This window comes from Penicillium taxi (assembly GCF_028828555.1).
Source record: "Penicillium taxi strain IBT 34144 chromosome Unknown utg000005l_segment0_segment0, whole genome shotgun sequence".
Taxonomy (NCBI): Eukaryota; Fungi; Ascomycota; class Eurotiomycetes; order Eurotiales; family Aspergillaceae; genus Penicillium; species Penicillium taxi.
The window spans coordinates 4,968,195-4,985,711 of NW_026643207.1; the positions used below are offsets into that span (position 1 = coordinate 4,968,195).

The 17,517-nt window shown below is 47.3% G+C and overlaps 7 protein-coding genes across 7 annotated transcripts; 3 read left to right on the plus strand and 4 right to left on the minus strand.

The window, feature by feature from the left end:
- Window positions 1-650: 650 nt before the first annotated feature.
- Window positions 651-1,166, minus strand: N7495_009118 (uncharacterized protein; the record flags this gene model as incomplete). Its single annotated transcript, XM_057211769.1, has 1 exon — window positions 651-1,166. The coding sequence occupies one exon, from the start codon at window positions 1,164-1,166 to the stop codon at window positions 651-653; it is 516 nt and encodes a 171-aa protein (XP_057061312.1).
- Window positions 1,167-5,015: 3,849 nt separating this feature from the next.
- On the plus strand, window positions 5,016-5,280 carry N7495_009119 (uncharacterized protein; the record flags this gene model as incomplete). Its single annotated transcript, XM_057211770.1, has 2 exons — window positions 5,016-5,099; window positions 5,164-5,280. 2 exons carry the CDS (start codon window positions 5,016-5,018, stop codon window positions 5,278-5,280), a joined length of 201 nt encoding a protein of 66 aa, XP_057061313.1.
- A 2,143-nt stretch (window positions 5,281-7,423) lies between these two features.
- On the minus strand, window positions 7,424-9,230 carry N7495_009120 (uncharacterized protein; the record flags this gene model as incomplete). The annotated part of the gene is made up of 3 exons (XM_057211771.1): window positions 7,424-8,449; window positions 8,519-8,663; window positions 8,746-9,230. The coding sequence occupies 3 exons, from the start codon at window positions 9,228-9,230 to the stop codon at window positions 7,424-7,426; spliced, it is 1,656 nt and encodes a 551-aa protein (XP_057061314.1).
- A 399-nt stretch (window positions 9,231-9,629) lies between these two features.
- Window positions 9,630-12,501, plus strand: N7495_009121 (Zn(II)2Cys6 transcription factor; the record flags this gene model as incomplete). The annotated part of the gene is made up of 3 exons (XM_057211772.1): window positions 9,630-9,877; window positions 9,957-11,940; window positions 12,469-12,501. The coding sequence occupies 3 exons, from the start codon at window positions 9,630-9,632 to the stop codon at window positions 12,499-12,501; spliced, it is 2,265 nt and encodes a 754-aa protein (XP_057061315.1).
- A 1,213-nt stretch (window positions 12,502-13,714) lies between these two features.
- N7495_009122 (transcription factor domain-containing protein) lies at window positions 13,715-14,634 on the plus strand (the record flags this gene model as incomplete). Its single annotated transcript, XM_057211773.1, has 3 exons — window positions 13,715-13,789; window positions 13,849-14,115; window positions 14,164-14,634. The coding sequence occupies 3 exons, from the start codon at window positions 13,715-13,717 to the stop codon at window positions 14,632-14,634; spliced, it is 813 nt and encodes a 270-aa protein (XP_057061316.1).
- Window positions 14,635-14,883: 249 nt separating this feature from the next.
- Window positions 14,884-15,855, minus strand: N7495_009123 (uncharacterized protein; the record flags this gene model as incomplete). The annotated part of the gene is made up of 2 exons (XM_057211774.1): window positions 14,884-15,552; window positions 15,604-15,855. The coding sequence occupies 2 exons, from the start codon at window positions 15,853-15,855 to the stop codon at window positions 14,884-14,886; spliced, it is 921 nt and encodes a 306-aa protein (XP_057061317.1).
- A 1,064-nt stretch (window positions 15,856-16,919) lies between these two features.
- Window positions 16,920-17,395, minus strand: N7495_009124 (uncharacterized protein; the record flags this gene model as incomplete). Its single annotated transcript, XM_057211775.1, has 2 exons — window positions 16,920-16,943; window positions 17,021-17,395. 2 exons carry the CDS (start codon window positions 17,393-17,395, stop codon window positions 16,920-16,922), a joined length of 399 nt encoding a protein of 132 aa, XP_057061318.1.
- Window positions 17,396-17,517: the final 122 nt, after the last annotated feature.

Below are 17,517 nucleotides of genomic sequence, written 5' to 3' on the forward strand. Positions count from 1 at the left end.
TATCCTAGGGAACAGCTGTTATGACTGCTTTGCTAAATCCACAAACCTAGGTGGAAACTACATATCTTTATCTAATGAAATCCTCTAGACATGTTCAAATGGGTCAAATGGGTTGGGTTTGGGTTTTGGATGCCTGCACCCCTGGCTTATGTCTTAAGCTAATCCTAAATAGGAATTACTAGTCTTAAATAGTAAAACACTAATCCAAAAATAGGAAATACGTCACATGAATTATAGGGCTTGGCAAACAAATGGGTTTTTGGTTGAGTATGGGTTTGGATTTTTGGCGAAAAAAACCATTTGAATATGTCTGATAGAGGAGGGAATAATTATCATAGTACTTCCGATGTACAGGAATTACTTAATCATTCCTCAACTATTTAAAACCCGCATCTCCTTCGAATCTACTCCTGATTCCTTAAGAATCAGTCTTGAATACAACATACCTTCTTAGCTTCATCTTATCTATCCTTTATCTGTCAGACACCCTTACAATAAAACCAAATATTAAAGTATAGATTTTCGTCATTTTTTGCCTAATAGAATATCATCGGCTATCAACGTGTTATAGAGAATAAGGTAAGGATAGGGTGATATTACTAGCACTTATTATACTGAAAGATAATGGCCCTAAATCATTACTGCATGATTCAAACAGATCTGCATCTCGATTGTTCCGTCTCTATCTTCTGACTATATAGTTCATGCCGATGAAGAATGGACTCAGCAAGCTTTATAAAACGGGATCTTAAGTAATCGAGCTCATTTTCGGCTGTGTCGGCTTTGCCTAGAAGCGTCTCAGATTCTTCAGCCATTTTACGAAGATGATCTTCAGCGAGAGCTTCAATTTCTTTGAGACTGTCTTCAAGTGCCATCTTAATCTCGAGAGAAGCGTCATCAACCATTTCACGAATTCCGACCTCGGCTTCTCTGCAGTCCGAATACAGCTGGTTCTGATGCTCGACCATAGCATCGTCGAGAGCCTTGTCGAGAGCCTCCTTGATATGCGATGGCAAGGCAGCATCGACAGATTCCTTGAGTCGAGTGTCCACTGCTGATGCAAACAGCTCTTTTACAAGCGGGGCGAGGCGTGTATCGGCGCATAGTTTAAATCGGGCATCGATGAATGTTTCGAGCCAAGTTTCTTGTTTGTCGGCGATGGGCATGTTTTGGACTGCAGATTTATTGATAACGAGTGTGCTTTTCGAAAAGGCACCACGGCTATGAACCAGCGATGGATGCAATAACTTCTCGTGTCCAGACAGCATCAAAGCATGTTGGAGGACATGCCCTGGCACCGCGCTGAGCATACTAGCAAGAAGCAAGACCTGTGGGTCTGTATGACGCTTTGAATCTGTCGTGACAGAAGGTGGGCTGGCATATCGATAGGGAGGTGGGCGGGTGAAATCAGTTTTCTGTATGTCATGAGACTTTGAATCGTCTGTGAAGGTTGAGATTGTGCCAGGAGTCGGGGTGTTAGCTTCGGTAGGGGAGTATGGCGGCGGTGTCGTGGAGGAAAAAGATCTCTTCACATGAGGTTCATTTGAGGGACTGGCTGTAAGTGAAGATATATGAGTTGAGAAGAGGTACAACGGGATGATACAGTTTCTTTACCTTGTCGAATCCTCTTGCGTGAAGGGCCGAGTGACTCAACTTGATTTGGGTATTGAGGAAGACCAGAAAGAAAATCGGAGGGGGAAACGATCGATATATCAAACAAACGCCATGTTCCTTCTTGTACACCCCTACCGCGGTCTTGACGATTCATATCTATGTTTTCCGCTTGGAGTCCATTTTTCAAACTATCAACAAAAAGCTGCAATTGCACCACTTCATTCCTACGACCAGGATTGCCAAACCCGAATTGTGCTTTGGCAAAGTGGATACGAATGGTGGTGCTCCGACATATTTCGAAAAATGCTTGGAAGTTGCTATCATTAGGCTTTATTGAGCGTAAGACCGTGAGCTCTTTGGGACATAAGACGGCGCCAGGTTCTTTGAGAGCGAGGGTCAAAGTCAAGATATCAGCAGTGTTGGTAACCGACGTAGATGGAATGAACCTAAGATGATCGGGTCGAATCAAACTTTCGTTACTTTCCAGTGTTAGTATAAATGAATCAAGGTTCTGCGGACGAACAAGGAAAGTCAATGGACGCCTGTTAGGAAGACCTGCGAGCTCCGCTTCGTATCGAATTGACAGAGAGCCCCTGCCATGCTCTGTATCGCAAGCGATACGAACGCGACATTCACAACCAATATCCGAGCCTGAAGCACAAACAAAAGCGGACTTGGTTAAGAACCAAGCCGTTTTCGAGACCGACATTTTTGTAGACAATAAATCGGAACCCCCAATAAATGGGTGACCCGCCCACCCGGGCTTTGCGTCGACGTCGAGCAGCCCTGACTCTGATTGGAAAACGACGATAGGGGAGTGGGCAGCTTTTGAAGCCTCGAATTTAGTGCACAAGCATGCACTCTGAACAGCAGACCGCGCTCCAAACTCAGCGGCCCGGTGGCAAGTACGTGCCTTTCCCTGGTGAGGAGAAAAGATGGCAGGTCCGGACGCAAGGCGGCGAGAATGGAAGCGATGTGGCAGTAAAGAGAACAAAAAAGATGGACTAGACTGAAGGTTGACGGAGTTTGAAGGAGAGGAGAAATAGATGAACCGATCGACGTCAGCCGGGAGCAACATTTCTTGGCAGTGTCCAATTTGTCATCATTTTAGTAATGACACCATAAATTTCAGGCAACAAGGAGTGCGTGTACCAACCGCAGCGGCAAACTGCCAATTCTCTATATTGACGCCGCATCCGTTCAAAATAGAGTATATCTCTATCTATCGCCGCCATTAATGAACGATGGTCAGGTCCTCTTGATGTATCTTCTATTTTTTCCTCCTCTATTTCCATCTCAACCTCTTCCTGATCCTGTTGTGGTGGCTCATGACCATATCTTTTTTCATAATATTTTTCCCGCTTCCTCTCTTTTACCGCACCTCCTTTCGCTTTTCTAGTTGCAATTACGCGATTTACATCACTTATATATATTATACCAGTATCCTGAAGCCCTTTAAGCTGTCATTTAGTGTTAGAACCAATGGAATCTGGTTTACTGCAGCGAATGGACTCGGGAAGTGAATAGAACTAGTGGAATTGGGGCATATCCAATTCCATCGCGGGGACCTAAAATGAACACACTCTTACCGCACACTTACTCCACGTATCAACGTAGTAGTAATAGTGCATCAAGATCCCTGTGAACCGACATTTAGTTTTTGGGCGGTGGAGTGATTCTTTCGCAACACGAATATGCTCAACTATATCTTTACAAAATTTAAGCTTTTCCTGGAGTAGTTGGGAATGGTGGTAAAGACATATAAGACCACGCTGTAGCTTTGGTATAAGGAGATCCATATGCTTAAGTAGCTTCTGCTGGTTCTTCTAAAGCGTTTTCGTGATTTTTGGAGGAGTGTTTTCAATACTAGACGATGGTGGCGAAGATGGTGTCAGGTCTTCAGGGCATTTAGTAAGGTCAGATATCGCATCCTACTGATTAGGGAGCTTACTTAAGACGTTTTTACTATCCACAGGATAAATACTGCGCCCTTTAAAAGAGTCCTAAATGATTTTTTGGTTAAAGGTTTTCCCTCGCACAGGGTGAATTACCCTTAGAAACTCAGTCTTCGCAATAGGCTGGCCTGCCTAATAAGAGATATCATTATTAAGCCGTCGAAAATGTTGTTTATAGGTTAGAAATGGCTTCCTATCAAGTGGCTGGTAAAGATATGTTGAATACGGTAGAAATTACTGCTAGCCTTTATAATTGACATTTTCGGCCACTGGCACTCCACCTTCCCCAGTCACCCGATTCCATGCACTCTTCGTATAGTTTGTGAGTGTCTAGTAATTCAGGAGCCTCTTTTTCAAAAAATTGGCGCAATAGATCTTGGCAGAGATCTCCAGACTCCTGGGCAGAAATTTTGCAATACTCATGATATATTCCGTGCTCCTACGTAATCATTAGCTCCTGCTCCTTTTCAAATATAAATGAATCCAACCTTGATTATTGCTTCCCACTGACAGAGTGGTCGCATTTGTTCCGCCCATTCTGAGCTTTTTAAGAGACGAATGTCTTCTTTCGATAGATCAAAGTCTTCCTTCACCTCTGCTATTTGACTACTGGTCATATTTGCACATCCAGTCCGAAAGCCTCTCTCAAAAGGATTATTCGAGTATCGAGTTCGTGTCTTGCATAAGCCTCTGGATCTGGTAGAAGACGGCGACGAATAATTCTCGACTTTCTGAACAGCTTCCGACATCAGAATTTTGGATAAGCAGATGTTTCTGCCTACAGATTGGAACCACAATTGTCTTGATTCAAACAAAAGAAAATATATTTCGAAGAATCAAGCGTGCGCAGCCAAGTTGATAAGTGGGGGTAGGTAAATTAGAAATGAGGAGTCGAGGCTACGGAGTAGTGGACAGGTGATATTTTATCTAATGGCCCCACTATGGAATAAGGGAGCGCGCCCGCTGCCATGTGAGCCATCGAATCAGACCTGCACCTTGAACGTTTGAGTAAAGTTGAAACAAACCCTGCCTTTACACTGCGTACCTTAGGGTTGGCCCACCCTATGTACTCCGGAAACTCAAATGACGATCAGATTCCGGACCCAATTTTCAAATCGTGTCACCTTGTAACATAATTACGGAGGTTAGTAAATGCCACCGCGAAATACCCCATAAAACTGAAAACAGAATACATATCTTACACCTGGCAGAATCTTTGAATACCCGTATCACATATCACTCTATATTACTAGTGGATAGCCCCAAATCGACTAAATCAAACTTCAAATACTATTAATACTAAAATAATGAAGTAAATAGAATAAGGAAGTAAAATAACAAGTAAAATGTATTGACTAAAGCAGCTATATCATTCCCGTTTTCTCCGAACTCGTTGGCTTTGTCGTGTGCTTGGCCGCCCCCTTTTAGTAGTGGATACTATTAGAGATGGCATTGGAGATGGCACTGGAGATAGCACTGAAGATGGCACTGGAGATGGTACTGGAGATATCCTTGGAGATGGATTGGATGGTGTTAGGCTACTAAAACGTGAGATGAGAACATGTAATTGATACATATTTTTATCCATTTTTAGCTGTTGACAGAGCTCTTTAATGGGCTGGTGCATAAAGCGATCCATTTCAACAAGAAGATCAAGAATAAGATGTCTCCCACTTCCTCGCCCAACTTCGTTGACGCTTTTAGTGAGTAGAGATTTATCCCGAAGTCGCCTTTGATATCTAGCCTGCTGTAATATATCATAAGGGAAGCATCCTGTTCTAAGTGGCTTATGATTGATGAAGTAGGGAATATCAGAGATATTCATTAGTAGAGGAAAAGTTGGAGAAGCAGATATATTAAGACGTCTGATATTTTCTCCCCTTCCCAAATGTAAAGCTGCACATGGAGTTGACAATGTGTAATTGGTAAAATTGACTCTTGTAGATGTGACTGTGGACGAGGAGGTGTACTAGGTAAACCTAAATAACGCCTCCGAATACTTTGAGCAGCACGACTTGACTCACTAAATCGAGTATTGCTATTTGATTGTGCAGGAATTGTAGAAGCTATTGAAGCTATAGATGGAGTAGTGATTGTCGGGAGCGACACTCGCTCGTTGAACACAGTAGGTATGCTTGTACGTACGTGTTCCTGGAGTTGTAAAGTGTGTCCCATTCCAGTCTATCTATTCCTGAACTAAAAGAGACTCCTCTGCCCCACTTGGGGCTGGTCGGTCCAATTAGGAGTGAGAGTATCAGTCCAATCAGAACGGATACCTCAACTCCCATTGTACCAACAGTGATAAAGTTGTAGACGTAGTAGTGATTGAAGCTGTAGATGGAGCTGTAGACTTAGTAAGAATAGCTTATACTGAAGCTAATACTGAAACTTGTACCAAAGTAAGGAGAATAGTTAGTAGATCTGGGTTTATCTCTCTTAATGCCATATTAAGAGTTGGATTGAGAGTTGGATTGAGAGTTGAACTACTTTGTAACGGCGTGAGATATAACAAAGAACTAGATTGGGAGCTGCCAGAAAGCTGAGAAGGGGAATGGACTCCCTACACAAGTTGGCTTGACTAGCTGTCAGGGATTAGCTGAGTCTGTGAGCCGACCAAGGATCGGCCTCGAGATGGTAGCGAATACCAATCTCCAGAGGCACCGGCGATCACTGAGGGAACAGAGATTCCCCGAGTGAGTTAGTTAGAGGTTTGCCACTTCCTGATGTACTTAATTCCCTGAGGTCTTAGGACTCTTAAAGGACTTCAAGAGTTGTTCTTGTTCCTAATTACCCTAGTGGGATTAAGCCCTATGGGATACCACACACATCTGTCTTCTGGTAGCCTTCTCACACTAGTTCTTCTCTTGCTTACGGTAGCCCAACCGTATTTGACTCTAACCCTTACATACTTAGTAGAGAAGGAAATTAGGATTTAGGCTATCTATTTAAATAGATGATGAAATGTTTTAAACTAGACTAAATGTAATCATAAGAAATCTATATTCCAACCTTAACTATTCCTTCCGAAATCACTTCTGAAATTAGATTCCCCGGAATACTGTTTGGCCGGTTTCTTTGCTTTCAAATTGGATGAATGTCCCATACTTCAGTAAATGATTGAATATGCTATCGGATGATAGGCATATAGATTACAAGAAGGGATACTTGTTCTTCGATATTATCCTTTGAAAAAGGCATTCATCTTTTATTTGTTGGAAGTAGTGATAGTAAATATGAGTGCACGATGATAATAGCTGCCCCAACCATGATTCAATCCTCTAGTTTCAGTGCTTTGGCCATAGAAGAAGCACTCCTGTAGCTGCTATAATGAAGCTGAAGCTATAGCTATAGCTACTCTTGATGATATTTTTGGCACTAGAGCCAGCACTGAAGCTGGAACTCAAGCTGGAAATAGTTCCTGAGATCCTGATTGACGTAGAGAGAAATGCGCATCAGCTAATAACATAGTTTGAGAGCCAAGACCAGAACATATATTCCGTGGTAGTATATAAGGGCACCTTTTCCATTAGCTACAATAATAGTCGAGTGTTGATTTTGAGCTTCAGTATACCGAGAAAGCAAGTAATCTGAGCCTGTTTTTCTCCAGTTCTGTTGGCAATTTTTATCTAAGCCCTTTATCCTGTAGGTCTGTAAAGCTCTTAACATTATATAAATTCGTTCCATGATGCTTGAATCTTAGTATCATGGTGTTAGCAGGTTATACCTGCAATAGTAAGACGGGCAGAATAGAGAGCAGAGAGGGGAGTGGTAAGGAGACCCGCAAAGATAGAGACCAAGCCCCATTTAGAACTATATTCCAGCTTCAGAGTCGCTCCGCAATTCCTTCTCAAAGTTTAGAAGCGCTTTTTAGTCAAGAAGAGTGCACATATCAGTTGTAGCGCACCGGCCACTACAACCAGCAACCAGTCATACCCGATTGACCTGACGATGATCTGTATGCACTTGGCACGGAGCTCTGGGCTGATTTGTTCAAGAATGGCACTCTGTGCGCCGGCAATGGCTGTCTGAATCTCGCTGTCCGAGAACCCCAGACCAGCCAGCGCAGATTTCATGCCGTCAAATGCAGTGCTCTGGTAGATTGAGCTCGCAATGACCAGTCCCAGCAGTTGACTCTGGCCCTGTGAGATATTGAAGAACTGAATGACCTCGGCGCTTCGATCGGCGTCCACCTTCGAAGCAGCGACAGAGTAGCTGGCCTGACTGACTATAAGGCCCAGACCAACCAGCACAGAGAAGCCATACACGTGGGCAGGAGAGGTGTCTGCCCTAATAGTATACATAGCGGTACCTCCACAAATCAGAAAAATGGCGCTGACAAGGTACCATACTATGTGGTAACCCACGCGAGGCATCACATAACCACACGTCAGTATGGAGCAGACGTATACACAGACAAACGGGAGCAAGCGCACTGCAGCCTGCACGCCACTGTCGCCGTACACGAACAGGAAATAGAGCGGAATATAATAGATGGCGACGAACAACGCCGCACCACCGCATGCCATGCAGATGTAGAGCAGAACAAGCTGCGGGTTGCGTAGAAAGTCACACGGAAACAATCTGTTCTTCTTAGTGGTCAAGAATGCTAGATGCTGCGACGTGACAAAGCAAGCGGTAACGACACCAAAGAGCACAATTAGGGCTATCACACGGCTATCGTTCCAGGCCCAGATAGCGCCTCCAAAGGTGAATGCGAGGACAAAGCATAAATACATACCCGCCGTGAGGATGATGCCGGCCCAGTCGAGCTCTTTCAGTTTCTGGATAAAGTTGCGGTCAGCCTCACGAGGGAAGGAAGGGAGCACGATTAGGTAGATTGGTAAGGTGACAGCAAATATGACGAGATTCAAGTAAAAAGCCTATGTAGTGAATTTTAACACAGCAAGATTCTGGTCCAAGAAGGAATAGGGAATCAGGGAGAGTCGTACCCATCGCCATGTAGCGCCGCTGTCTGCGAAGAGACCGCCAACAATCGGCCCCAGAATACAACCTCCGCCATAGACAAAGCCTATCAATCCAACGTAGAATGCTGCTTCCCGAGAGGTGCTTGTGATAGTAACAAGGTTAAGCGTTCTGAATAGTTATATCCGTCAGCATACTTGCCAAACCGAAGGAGATCCGAAATAATAGTGAAAGAAAGTAAGAGGGCTTATACCCAAGATACATGCCAGCACCCCCTACACCAGCCCATACACGTCCGATGATCAAGGCATTCATGCTGGGTGCCGCGCCACATAGAGCACTACCAGCGGCGAACATGGTCAAGCAGCCGATATACAGCCATTTCGTGTCGAAGATACCATACGCCTTGCCCAGCGGCAAAATGGCCACAGTCGAGCCGAGGGTAAACCCAATACCTAACCACCCCAGCTGCGTCACATTGTTAAAGGCTTTTGAAACAGTCCCCTGGATGTCAGCCGAGATAGTGGTGTCTAGTCCGTAGAGGAGGTTGGCGGAGAAGATGGCGATGCAGACTAGAAACCAGCGGAAGCCCCTGATCGTCCTTTCAGGATTGTGCAAGCTCTCGTTGCTGGAGAGCTCACCGATGGCTTCTTTAAATGCTGTATCTTGCTGCGACATCGGACTCTCGATAGTCGTGTCGATACCAGAATGGTCTTCTATATCCGCGATTGAAGGCATTTCGCTACTGTGTTCGAGTTACACTCTGTCTAAACTAACTTCTTCGGAAGTGGGATTTTCATCTTTCAAGTGGAATGACGCGATTTATATGCTTGACCATCTCTGTACCTCTCCCTTTCTCTTTTTCTTATAATGAGTCGTTGGTGCCGAAACTCCGGAACTTCTTCCAGAAACTCCTTTCGGAGATAGTGGAGCAGCTCTGTGTGGGATCTGACCAATCAACATGTCAAAGCTCACTTACTAGTACAAAGATGGACATTCCGAATCCTCTTTCGATTCCCGGAGTTCAGGAGTACAACGTCGCCGGACTGAAGGAGATCGATGGTAGATGGTAGAATCTGTAAGATTCGCTTCCTACATCCTCACATTAAGCAGAAATCAAATTTTCAATCAGCGAGCATGTTTGGCTCATTCATCGGCGTGTCTTCTGGTCCTTCCGAGCAGGACGACGAACGCACAACAGCCCCGGTGTTATCACGCGGGAATGCGCAACCCAAACGGAAACAAGTGTCTAGGGCATGTGATTGGTGTCGCTTGCACCGCATCAAATGCGATGCCTACTCTCCGTGTAAAAACTGCCAGCAGCGGGGCGGTCAATGTAGAAAGAAAAACACTGCGGAGATACGGTCACTGCCCCACGCATTAAGGTAGCTGTCGTTGTTTTTGACGTGCGCCGGGGAATCTTTTGTTGACTCGGTAATCTTATAGACAGATTGAAAAGCTAAGGCTGCAAATAAAGGACCTCGAGACCGGCGCAGGCCATGGGCGTGGCCCTCTCACAGAATCAAACGAGAATATCTCGGACGCTACGACCTGTGCTTCCTCCGGGCCCTTAAGCACAACACTCGATCATAACAATGTAATCAAGAATGCTACAGGTGTTGCGGCCTATCATAAACGTTTTGAAAAGAGGAGGTGGGAAGGAGTCTACTGTAGGACTGCTCGGTCGCAACGGAGCTCGTACTACGGCCCGTCGTCCTCGTTTTATTTTCTCAATCGGGTCAATGTGTGTCTCGTCGAGGAGCTTCAACAACCTTACTTCGACCAGCAGTTGCAGCCGCATTCAGCAAGCAAGTCATTTTCCGCTCCAGAAACCCCTGATGTCGTGGTACTAGGCGGCGGCGAGGACCTTCCACCTAGGCGCTACCCAGCCTCTGACCAGGTTTTTCTCTCTAGAACGCAAGAGGAGTATTTCCTAGGGCTCTTTTGGCAGTTCTACTACTGCACAATGCCCATTGTGGACGAGAGAGACTTGAGGGCACACTACCAAAGCCTCTGGGATGACACCGAGGCACGTATACGGAAGCCATCCGCGCTGGTCGACATCATCCTCGCCCTATGCATGCAGTATGGCTGCGCTTTGCTGCCGAGTGGATCTATCCCATCCGGGCCCGAGATAGACCGAAACGACTCCACCATTGCAGGCCGCTGGTTTTATCGAAGAGCGCAGGCTCTTTTAGCTACCGACCTCGAGAGTCCATCCATCACAGCGCTCCAGTGCCACATCTATACTGTCGTGTATCTCTGCTGCGCATCGTTTCAGAACATGGCTCACAGCACCCTGGCGTTGGCCGTCAGGACAGCTCAAATCTTAGGCCTCCATCTCGACCCCCCGCTCAGCCTGCCTCCAGCAGAGAGAGAACTGCGAAGACGGGTCTGGTGGGTGCTATCTACAGTAGAGTCGAAGACGTGCATGAAGCTAGGCCGTAGCTTTTCTTTCCAGACCATAGATGTGACATGCTCCCTGCCATCGGAAGATCAGGAAATCGCCGTTTCTAGTGGCTCGATTCTAGGAAACTATGGTACTGATGTTACGTGGCTCACGTACACGGTAGAGTGCCAAAAACTCGTCTCGGTAGCCCGCCAGATATACGAAGCCGTCTACGACGACTATGAGGAAATCCTGCGTTCGCGTGGACTCAGCAGACCATACGAAGACCCAAACACTCTTGAGGACTGTGCTAAAGCGCTTATCTCATATATGGGTGCCCTTCAGGGATGGCTTAATGCAGTCCCGGAGGGGATCAAGACCAAACGTAGAGACGGGGGTAGACCATTCTCGACCGATCGTTCATCACTAGAAATAGACCAGCATGCTCCTATATGGCTCCAGCGACAGCGCATCTGTCTTGAGCTTGTTTACCACACCCTTTGTATGAACTTTTATCGGGTATTCATCACGTTTTCGAGCAAGTATGACGTTGGCATCCCTATGGCTGATGCCCATGCATCCGCTTGTATCAACCATGCCATCGCCCACACCTGTATGATGCACCAGGTGCTCAGCGAGACAGACCTATTAAATGGCTGGCATGAGGCGTTCCAGTGGCAGTGGAATGCTACCGTGACCATGATTGGCTTCCTGTTGGCTTACCCCATCGGTCCGTCCACACCCACGGCCCGTAAGGCGGTAGACAAGGCCGTCGCTGCCTTTGAAATATTTGGGAGCAATAATGTCGCCGTCTCAAGGAGCGCGGCTAGCGTGGCCCGTGATCTAGTAGCCAAGGCAGACGTCCTCATCAATGGTCTCTGGTCCGGGCTCGGGGTCTCCAGCAGTATGGCGCAAACTCCAAGCGCTGCTGCTAACCAGCCATCTACAAGCCAAGACGGAGACCAGTTAAGAGGGCAATTGAACAGATGGGCTAATTCAAGTTCAGCAATTCACGAAAGAACCGATGACTTCTCAGATTTTATGGACCTGGCGCTGACCGTAGATTCATTCCATAATTTTGAAGAATTTCTTACCGAGTCAGGAAGTGGTTCTGACTTTTGGGGGCTCCTTTCTATCTCTAATACTTGATTTCAAAGAATATAGAATTCTCTTAGAGAATCATTGTTGGAACCAATGGAATCTGGTTTACTGCAGTGAATGGACTCGGGAAGTGAATGGCATATCCGATTAACCTAGAATGAGCAACATATCTTACCGCATAATTACTCCACGTATCAACGTAGAAGTAATAGTGCATCGAGATCCCTCCGATTCACTTCCTAGACACCCTATATGAACTAGAATCCTTAGATAGAGGGTACACCATATGGTGATCCGCGATATTATCCTTCTTCCGGGAATTAGCAACGGCTCAACCTACGAACACCGCCGCTATCATGAATAAGGTAACAGAATACCATTTACCATTCTGATTTTAGGGGATTATTAAGTGCTGCTAAATAGTGTAGTGGGAAGGAGTACCCCCTTAGTATTATGGGTTGGGAAGGCGGTGTAGTGAGCGGTCAGAGTAGCGGCGGCAGTATCGTTGGCGAGGAATAGATGGGACTTCGTCCCATAGTTAGACCACTGTTTACATCTACCTTCATTTCCGGGACATTCTGTTACGGAGTCCCATTCCCCTACTGTTAGTGCAGTTCCGACACCTAAGTCCTAGCTGAATCGACCTGTGCATTTTGACTGCACTGCCTACGAGCGTTCCCCGTATCAATAGATAGCCACGGATAAGCTACCGAAAGGTAACCAGACAGAAGACAAAACAGAGACTAGCTTGCTGCTTCTCTAGGAAAAAGCCCACTTTTCGTGTTTTTTCATTTTTGTTTATTTTTCCACTCACACGCTAAACCTTTTTATAAGTTACCTGGTGGCGCTAAGACTGCGCTAAAAACCCGGTTACCTGACGCGACCGTAGAGATACCTGGTGCCGCCTGTAGTAGTCACCGAGTTGATCGACCCCCCAATCCCTCGCCATGACATGCCTTCCTTCCTTTGACCATGAAGACCATCCGTGCCCCGCGACGCCGGAGAGAGTTTACGGTGAGTGTGTCGGCAATCCCTGTCGGAACTATCTAATTAAGCAACAGGGATGTTGGCGCTGTCGAGAACGCAAGGTGAAGTGCGACGAAGCTTTGCCGTGCTCGGCGTGTCAACGACTAGGGCTGCAGTGTGATAGTTCCAGTACGCGCCTCATCTAGCTGAATGGAAATCAATCCTATCGATCCACCGGCCGGCGATACATGTACTGTGGTATGTGACCTCTGAGTCTGCCACTCATCGTAAGCCTCGGCTCACTCCGAAACAGAACGGACATGGGAGAATTGTGCCCCTCTCGACTCCGACGTGCTAGATATCTTGATCGCACAATGCGACGAATTCGAGGCGAACAAGCGCCCGTATCCCGCAGTGGTCGACCACAACCCATTTCTAGTATTACCAGCGATGCCGCCCACCTCGTTAGCGTCAACAGTCAACCTAGTCTTGGCCAACGGTGGTACTCACGCGAGGCACGCTAACAGCGAGGACAGGTTCCTCTTTCATCACTACGTCAATTATGTGGCGTCGGTCATGATGCCCTTTGAGCACCCCTGGAACCCCTGGAAGCTGTACTATCCCTCGGTGTCACTGAAATACTCCGTGCCCGGAGAACGAGCCCTGTACCATGCCGCCTTTAATTTAGCCCATCTAGGCGGCGGCACCGCAAATATGATGCGCTTGGCCGCGAGGCACTATAATACTTCCATCCAACACGTCAATAATGGGTATCCAGACATCTGCGGACAAGGATCCTGGGCCCATCTTGGCGGCAATCATGACCCTGATGATGGCAGAAGTAAGAACTACCTCACCCACTTGAATAGAGATAGAGATAGACTTACTTTTTATCTTTAGGTCTACAGTGGCCAATCCAGAAAGTGGAAGCACCACCTACAGGGAGCGTGGGCCTTTCTCCTCAACTCCAACAGCAATGAACTCTGGAACCAGTCCCGATTCGCATGCTTCTCTATCCAGAGCTTGCTGATTGTGGGGATTATCAGCAGCACTACTTCGACGGACAGCACCCACTCTCCTTTGGCGCTGATGCTCGGTCTTCCACATGTAACGGATCGCATTTCCCCAGACAACTCAACTCCAGTAGACGCTCTTCCTCCTTCGCCAGTCAGTGCCGAACTTGCATTTGGCGCCTCTATCTCATCCACTCCATAGTTCGGTTTCACAATTGGGGCCCAGAAATCCCTTCTCGAATGTATTTCAGCCATCGCCACCGTCAGCCAGCAGATGCGATCAGACCCACCGGCCAGCACCCAGTTTGATGCCGACCGCGCTGTTTCCCACGTCCTGACCTGTCTAGGGCTTCTCCAGGCACAGGCCAATGACGGCCCACCCTTCCACCCAGACATCGACTTGGCTCTTTCCACCGAGCCTGATCAGCCCGCTCCTCATGTACAGAATCTAGCACGCTACCAGCTCAACGAATTTATCTACACCACTTATATCTACTTGTACCGATCGCTGATGGACGCCCCGCCGAAGCGTGTCGCGACATATGTGTCGTTGACATTTCAAAATATTTCCGCATTCTGCGCCCAGAGTAGCGGGAACTTCTCGTTGTGGCCAGCTTTCATTGCTGCGGTCGAAGCTTACACAGAAGAGAATATGGCTTCGGCGCGGGAGTGACTTCAGCGATCTATTCACTTTGGGCTCGGAAACAGGCTTCCCGTTAAACGGATCATCGAGGAGGTTTGGCAGAGAGAAAATGCGCACTTAGAAAGCACGATAGATAAGGGGCGTATTACTTCAGACTGGAGAGATGTGGTGAGAGATCTTAGAGTGGATATTCTGCTGGTTTAGTTAGATGTTTTACCAAAATTGAAGTTCAATTATGCTCAATGACCGTGATGCCGTGCTATCTCGTGAAAAAGCCTTCTAGAGTCTTGCGGGACGCGTTGTAAACCTCTTTCCGCCCTCTGTCGTCAGCGAGCCTTTCTCGATTTTCCCAGTTGGCGTTTGTTTCAGTTCTTCCACGATCTCAATCACCGTGGGTACCTGTTGCCGTGCCATATACTTCTGCGACCATTGCCATAAGGCGTGCTCATCAATTGTGCTCTCATTGCGTAGCTTCACCACGACCTTCAGATCATCTTCAGTTCCCGCTCCCAGCTCGCTAGGAATCGCAAACCCAGCGACAATGACGACTTCGGGATGCTGCAGAAGCTCCTCTTCCACTTCTGAAGGATTGATATTTTCCCCTCGCCGTCGAATAATGTCTTTGATACGGCCAATAAAGTAGACATTGCCGCGTTCATCCACCTTCGCGATGTCACCTGTGTGCAACCACATATTGGCATACGCCTTGACCGTATTTGCTGGGTCATTAAAATAGCCCTGGAAGAAGGCATTGGGGTTTTCACTGCGCAGCAACAACTGACCCGGAGTATTAGGAGGCAGTGACTCGTCTTCCTGGTCGGCGATGCGGAGTTGGTACCCTGGGCGCAAGATGCCACAGGATCCTGGAACAAGAGGGCCTTCTTGCACAATGGGGATGCTAGCCTCCACACTACCATACAAGGTACGAAGTGGATGACCGAATCGCCGCTCGTAATCTTCAGCAAACGCTAGAATTAGAAAGCCCTAGGCGAGCCGAACTCGATGCTCCCGATCTCGTGGGCTCGGGGGCTGCTTGTAGATCAAGGCCAGAGTCGCCCCCATGAAATCATACACTGTTGTCTTGGTCTCCCGGATCTCGTCCCAGAATCGACTTGCCGTAAATCTGGGAGACAGAGCGGTGGTGGCACCAAGGAGAATAGTGGGAATAACGGTGAGTGCAGTTGCATCTACATGGAATAATAGGAATGGACAGTAGAGCACATCCTCTGTCCGGAGCTTGCAGCTTTCCATCAAGAGTGTGGCCTGAATAATGAAGTATTCGTGGGAGAGTATACATGGCTTGGATTTGCCTGTCGTTCCGCTGGTATACAAGAACGCAGAGGTAGTAGCTGGTGTCGCAGCGAAGGATTCTTCAAGGGGTTCTTCGCTGAGATAGAGCTTGGAAAGGTCCTGGGCACTGCCACTCCCAAGGATCCATATAGAGTCGCTCTTGATTACTAATGTTACCTAGTGTATTCTGTTTAGGTCGTAATCTACACGAACTCGTTGACACCCCGGATCTCCTTTTTGCTATTTAAGCAACCGCCCGACAAACGCCACTTTCTCTTGGCGTGCATATTGTAACAGGCTGGTGCCTGCTTTAGCATTCATGCCTGTGCCACTTATGCTCGTCACGTGCCTCCCGCACCCGCATCCCTTATATTGCCACATGTCCATAGCTAGTCTCTCTCTTCTCTTCAAGCTTAATGAAGACAGTTTGTCGGCATCACTAGTTCTGCATTCAAGATTAGTATTTGTCCTTCACACATATGCACTGTTGCAGACCTTTGTTTTTTTTCTTGTTTTTTCTTATTCCGAAGCTGTTGCGACAGCCGAGAAACAAGGCCATCAACAGACGGAAAGTATTTCGGCCGAAAAAGCTTCTGCCGAGACAGCGACTCCGGAACTGGATTAGTATATCACGGCATCCTTGAACGATATGCATTCATCGCAAACGACACCCTTGAGCGATGTGCATCCGCGACAGTAATGTCCCGTCTTCACCGTCTCTTCTGTCTCGGACGAATGTTGACATTCGTTCAGAGCAGAGGGGCGCCCATGTACTATAAGTAGCTAGTTCTTTCATCAATGAAAAATCAGACTTCACAACAACCACAATATTCAGTACTGTAGAGACCACTACACTTGGTGGTTTGTCTACGGTGTTGAGTAGTGGTTCGTTGGAGCTCACCGTTCTCAGTTAAGATATTCGAATATCGCCAAGCGAGCGACAGAAGCCGAGAAATATAGACGATCAGCCACAGAAACAAATGAAAAGACATGAGCATTTTGGGTAAAGAAAAGAGAAAATTCTTTTAGTATATGACGTAGAGACCCACCTACACCAACTCCACCCGCATAGGGAGTGGTGAGAGTTCAGCGAATCATAGGGGTGCGAGATGTGACCCTCGACCACTGGCTTACGCGTAAAGAAAATGAGCATGTCTCGGGTGGCAGGCCAAGCAGGATCAACAGCGTGGACGGGAGACAGGCTGTGTTTCCTCTCGTGGTCGACGAAGAGCAATGTGTCCAAGAAGTCCCGGTGTTGGTAACTGCCCATGGTGTGCACGGGGTTGACTTCATCCCAGCGTAGGGCGTTCTTCGCGCGCATATCATGCAAAAAAGTTACAGCACTGTCGCTGGTCATGTTCTCGCTACCCAGGAAGGTTGTCATAGTGAAATCGACTCCATCACTGTGCACGCCCTCCAGCGCGGGCTCACCCACAAGGTCCTTGTTGGTCACTGTACGCAAGTTGAAGAGGGTGCACGCACACAAAGTTCTTAGTGTCATAGCTGAGCTTCGGGCGTTGCTTGATAGGGACGCCGCGGAAGATGAGGGCCTTGAAGACAAACAGAGCGTGTAGGGTCGAGTTGTCCTGCAGATCTTCGTCGAAAAATAGAAGATCGATAGCC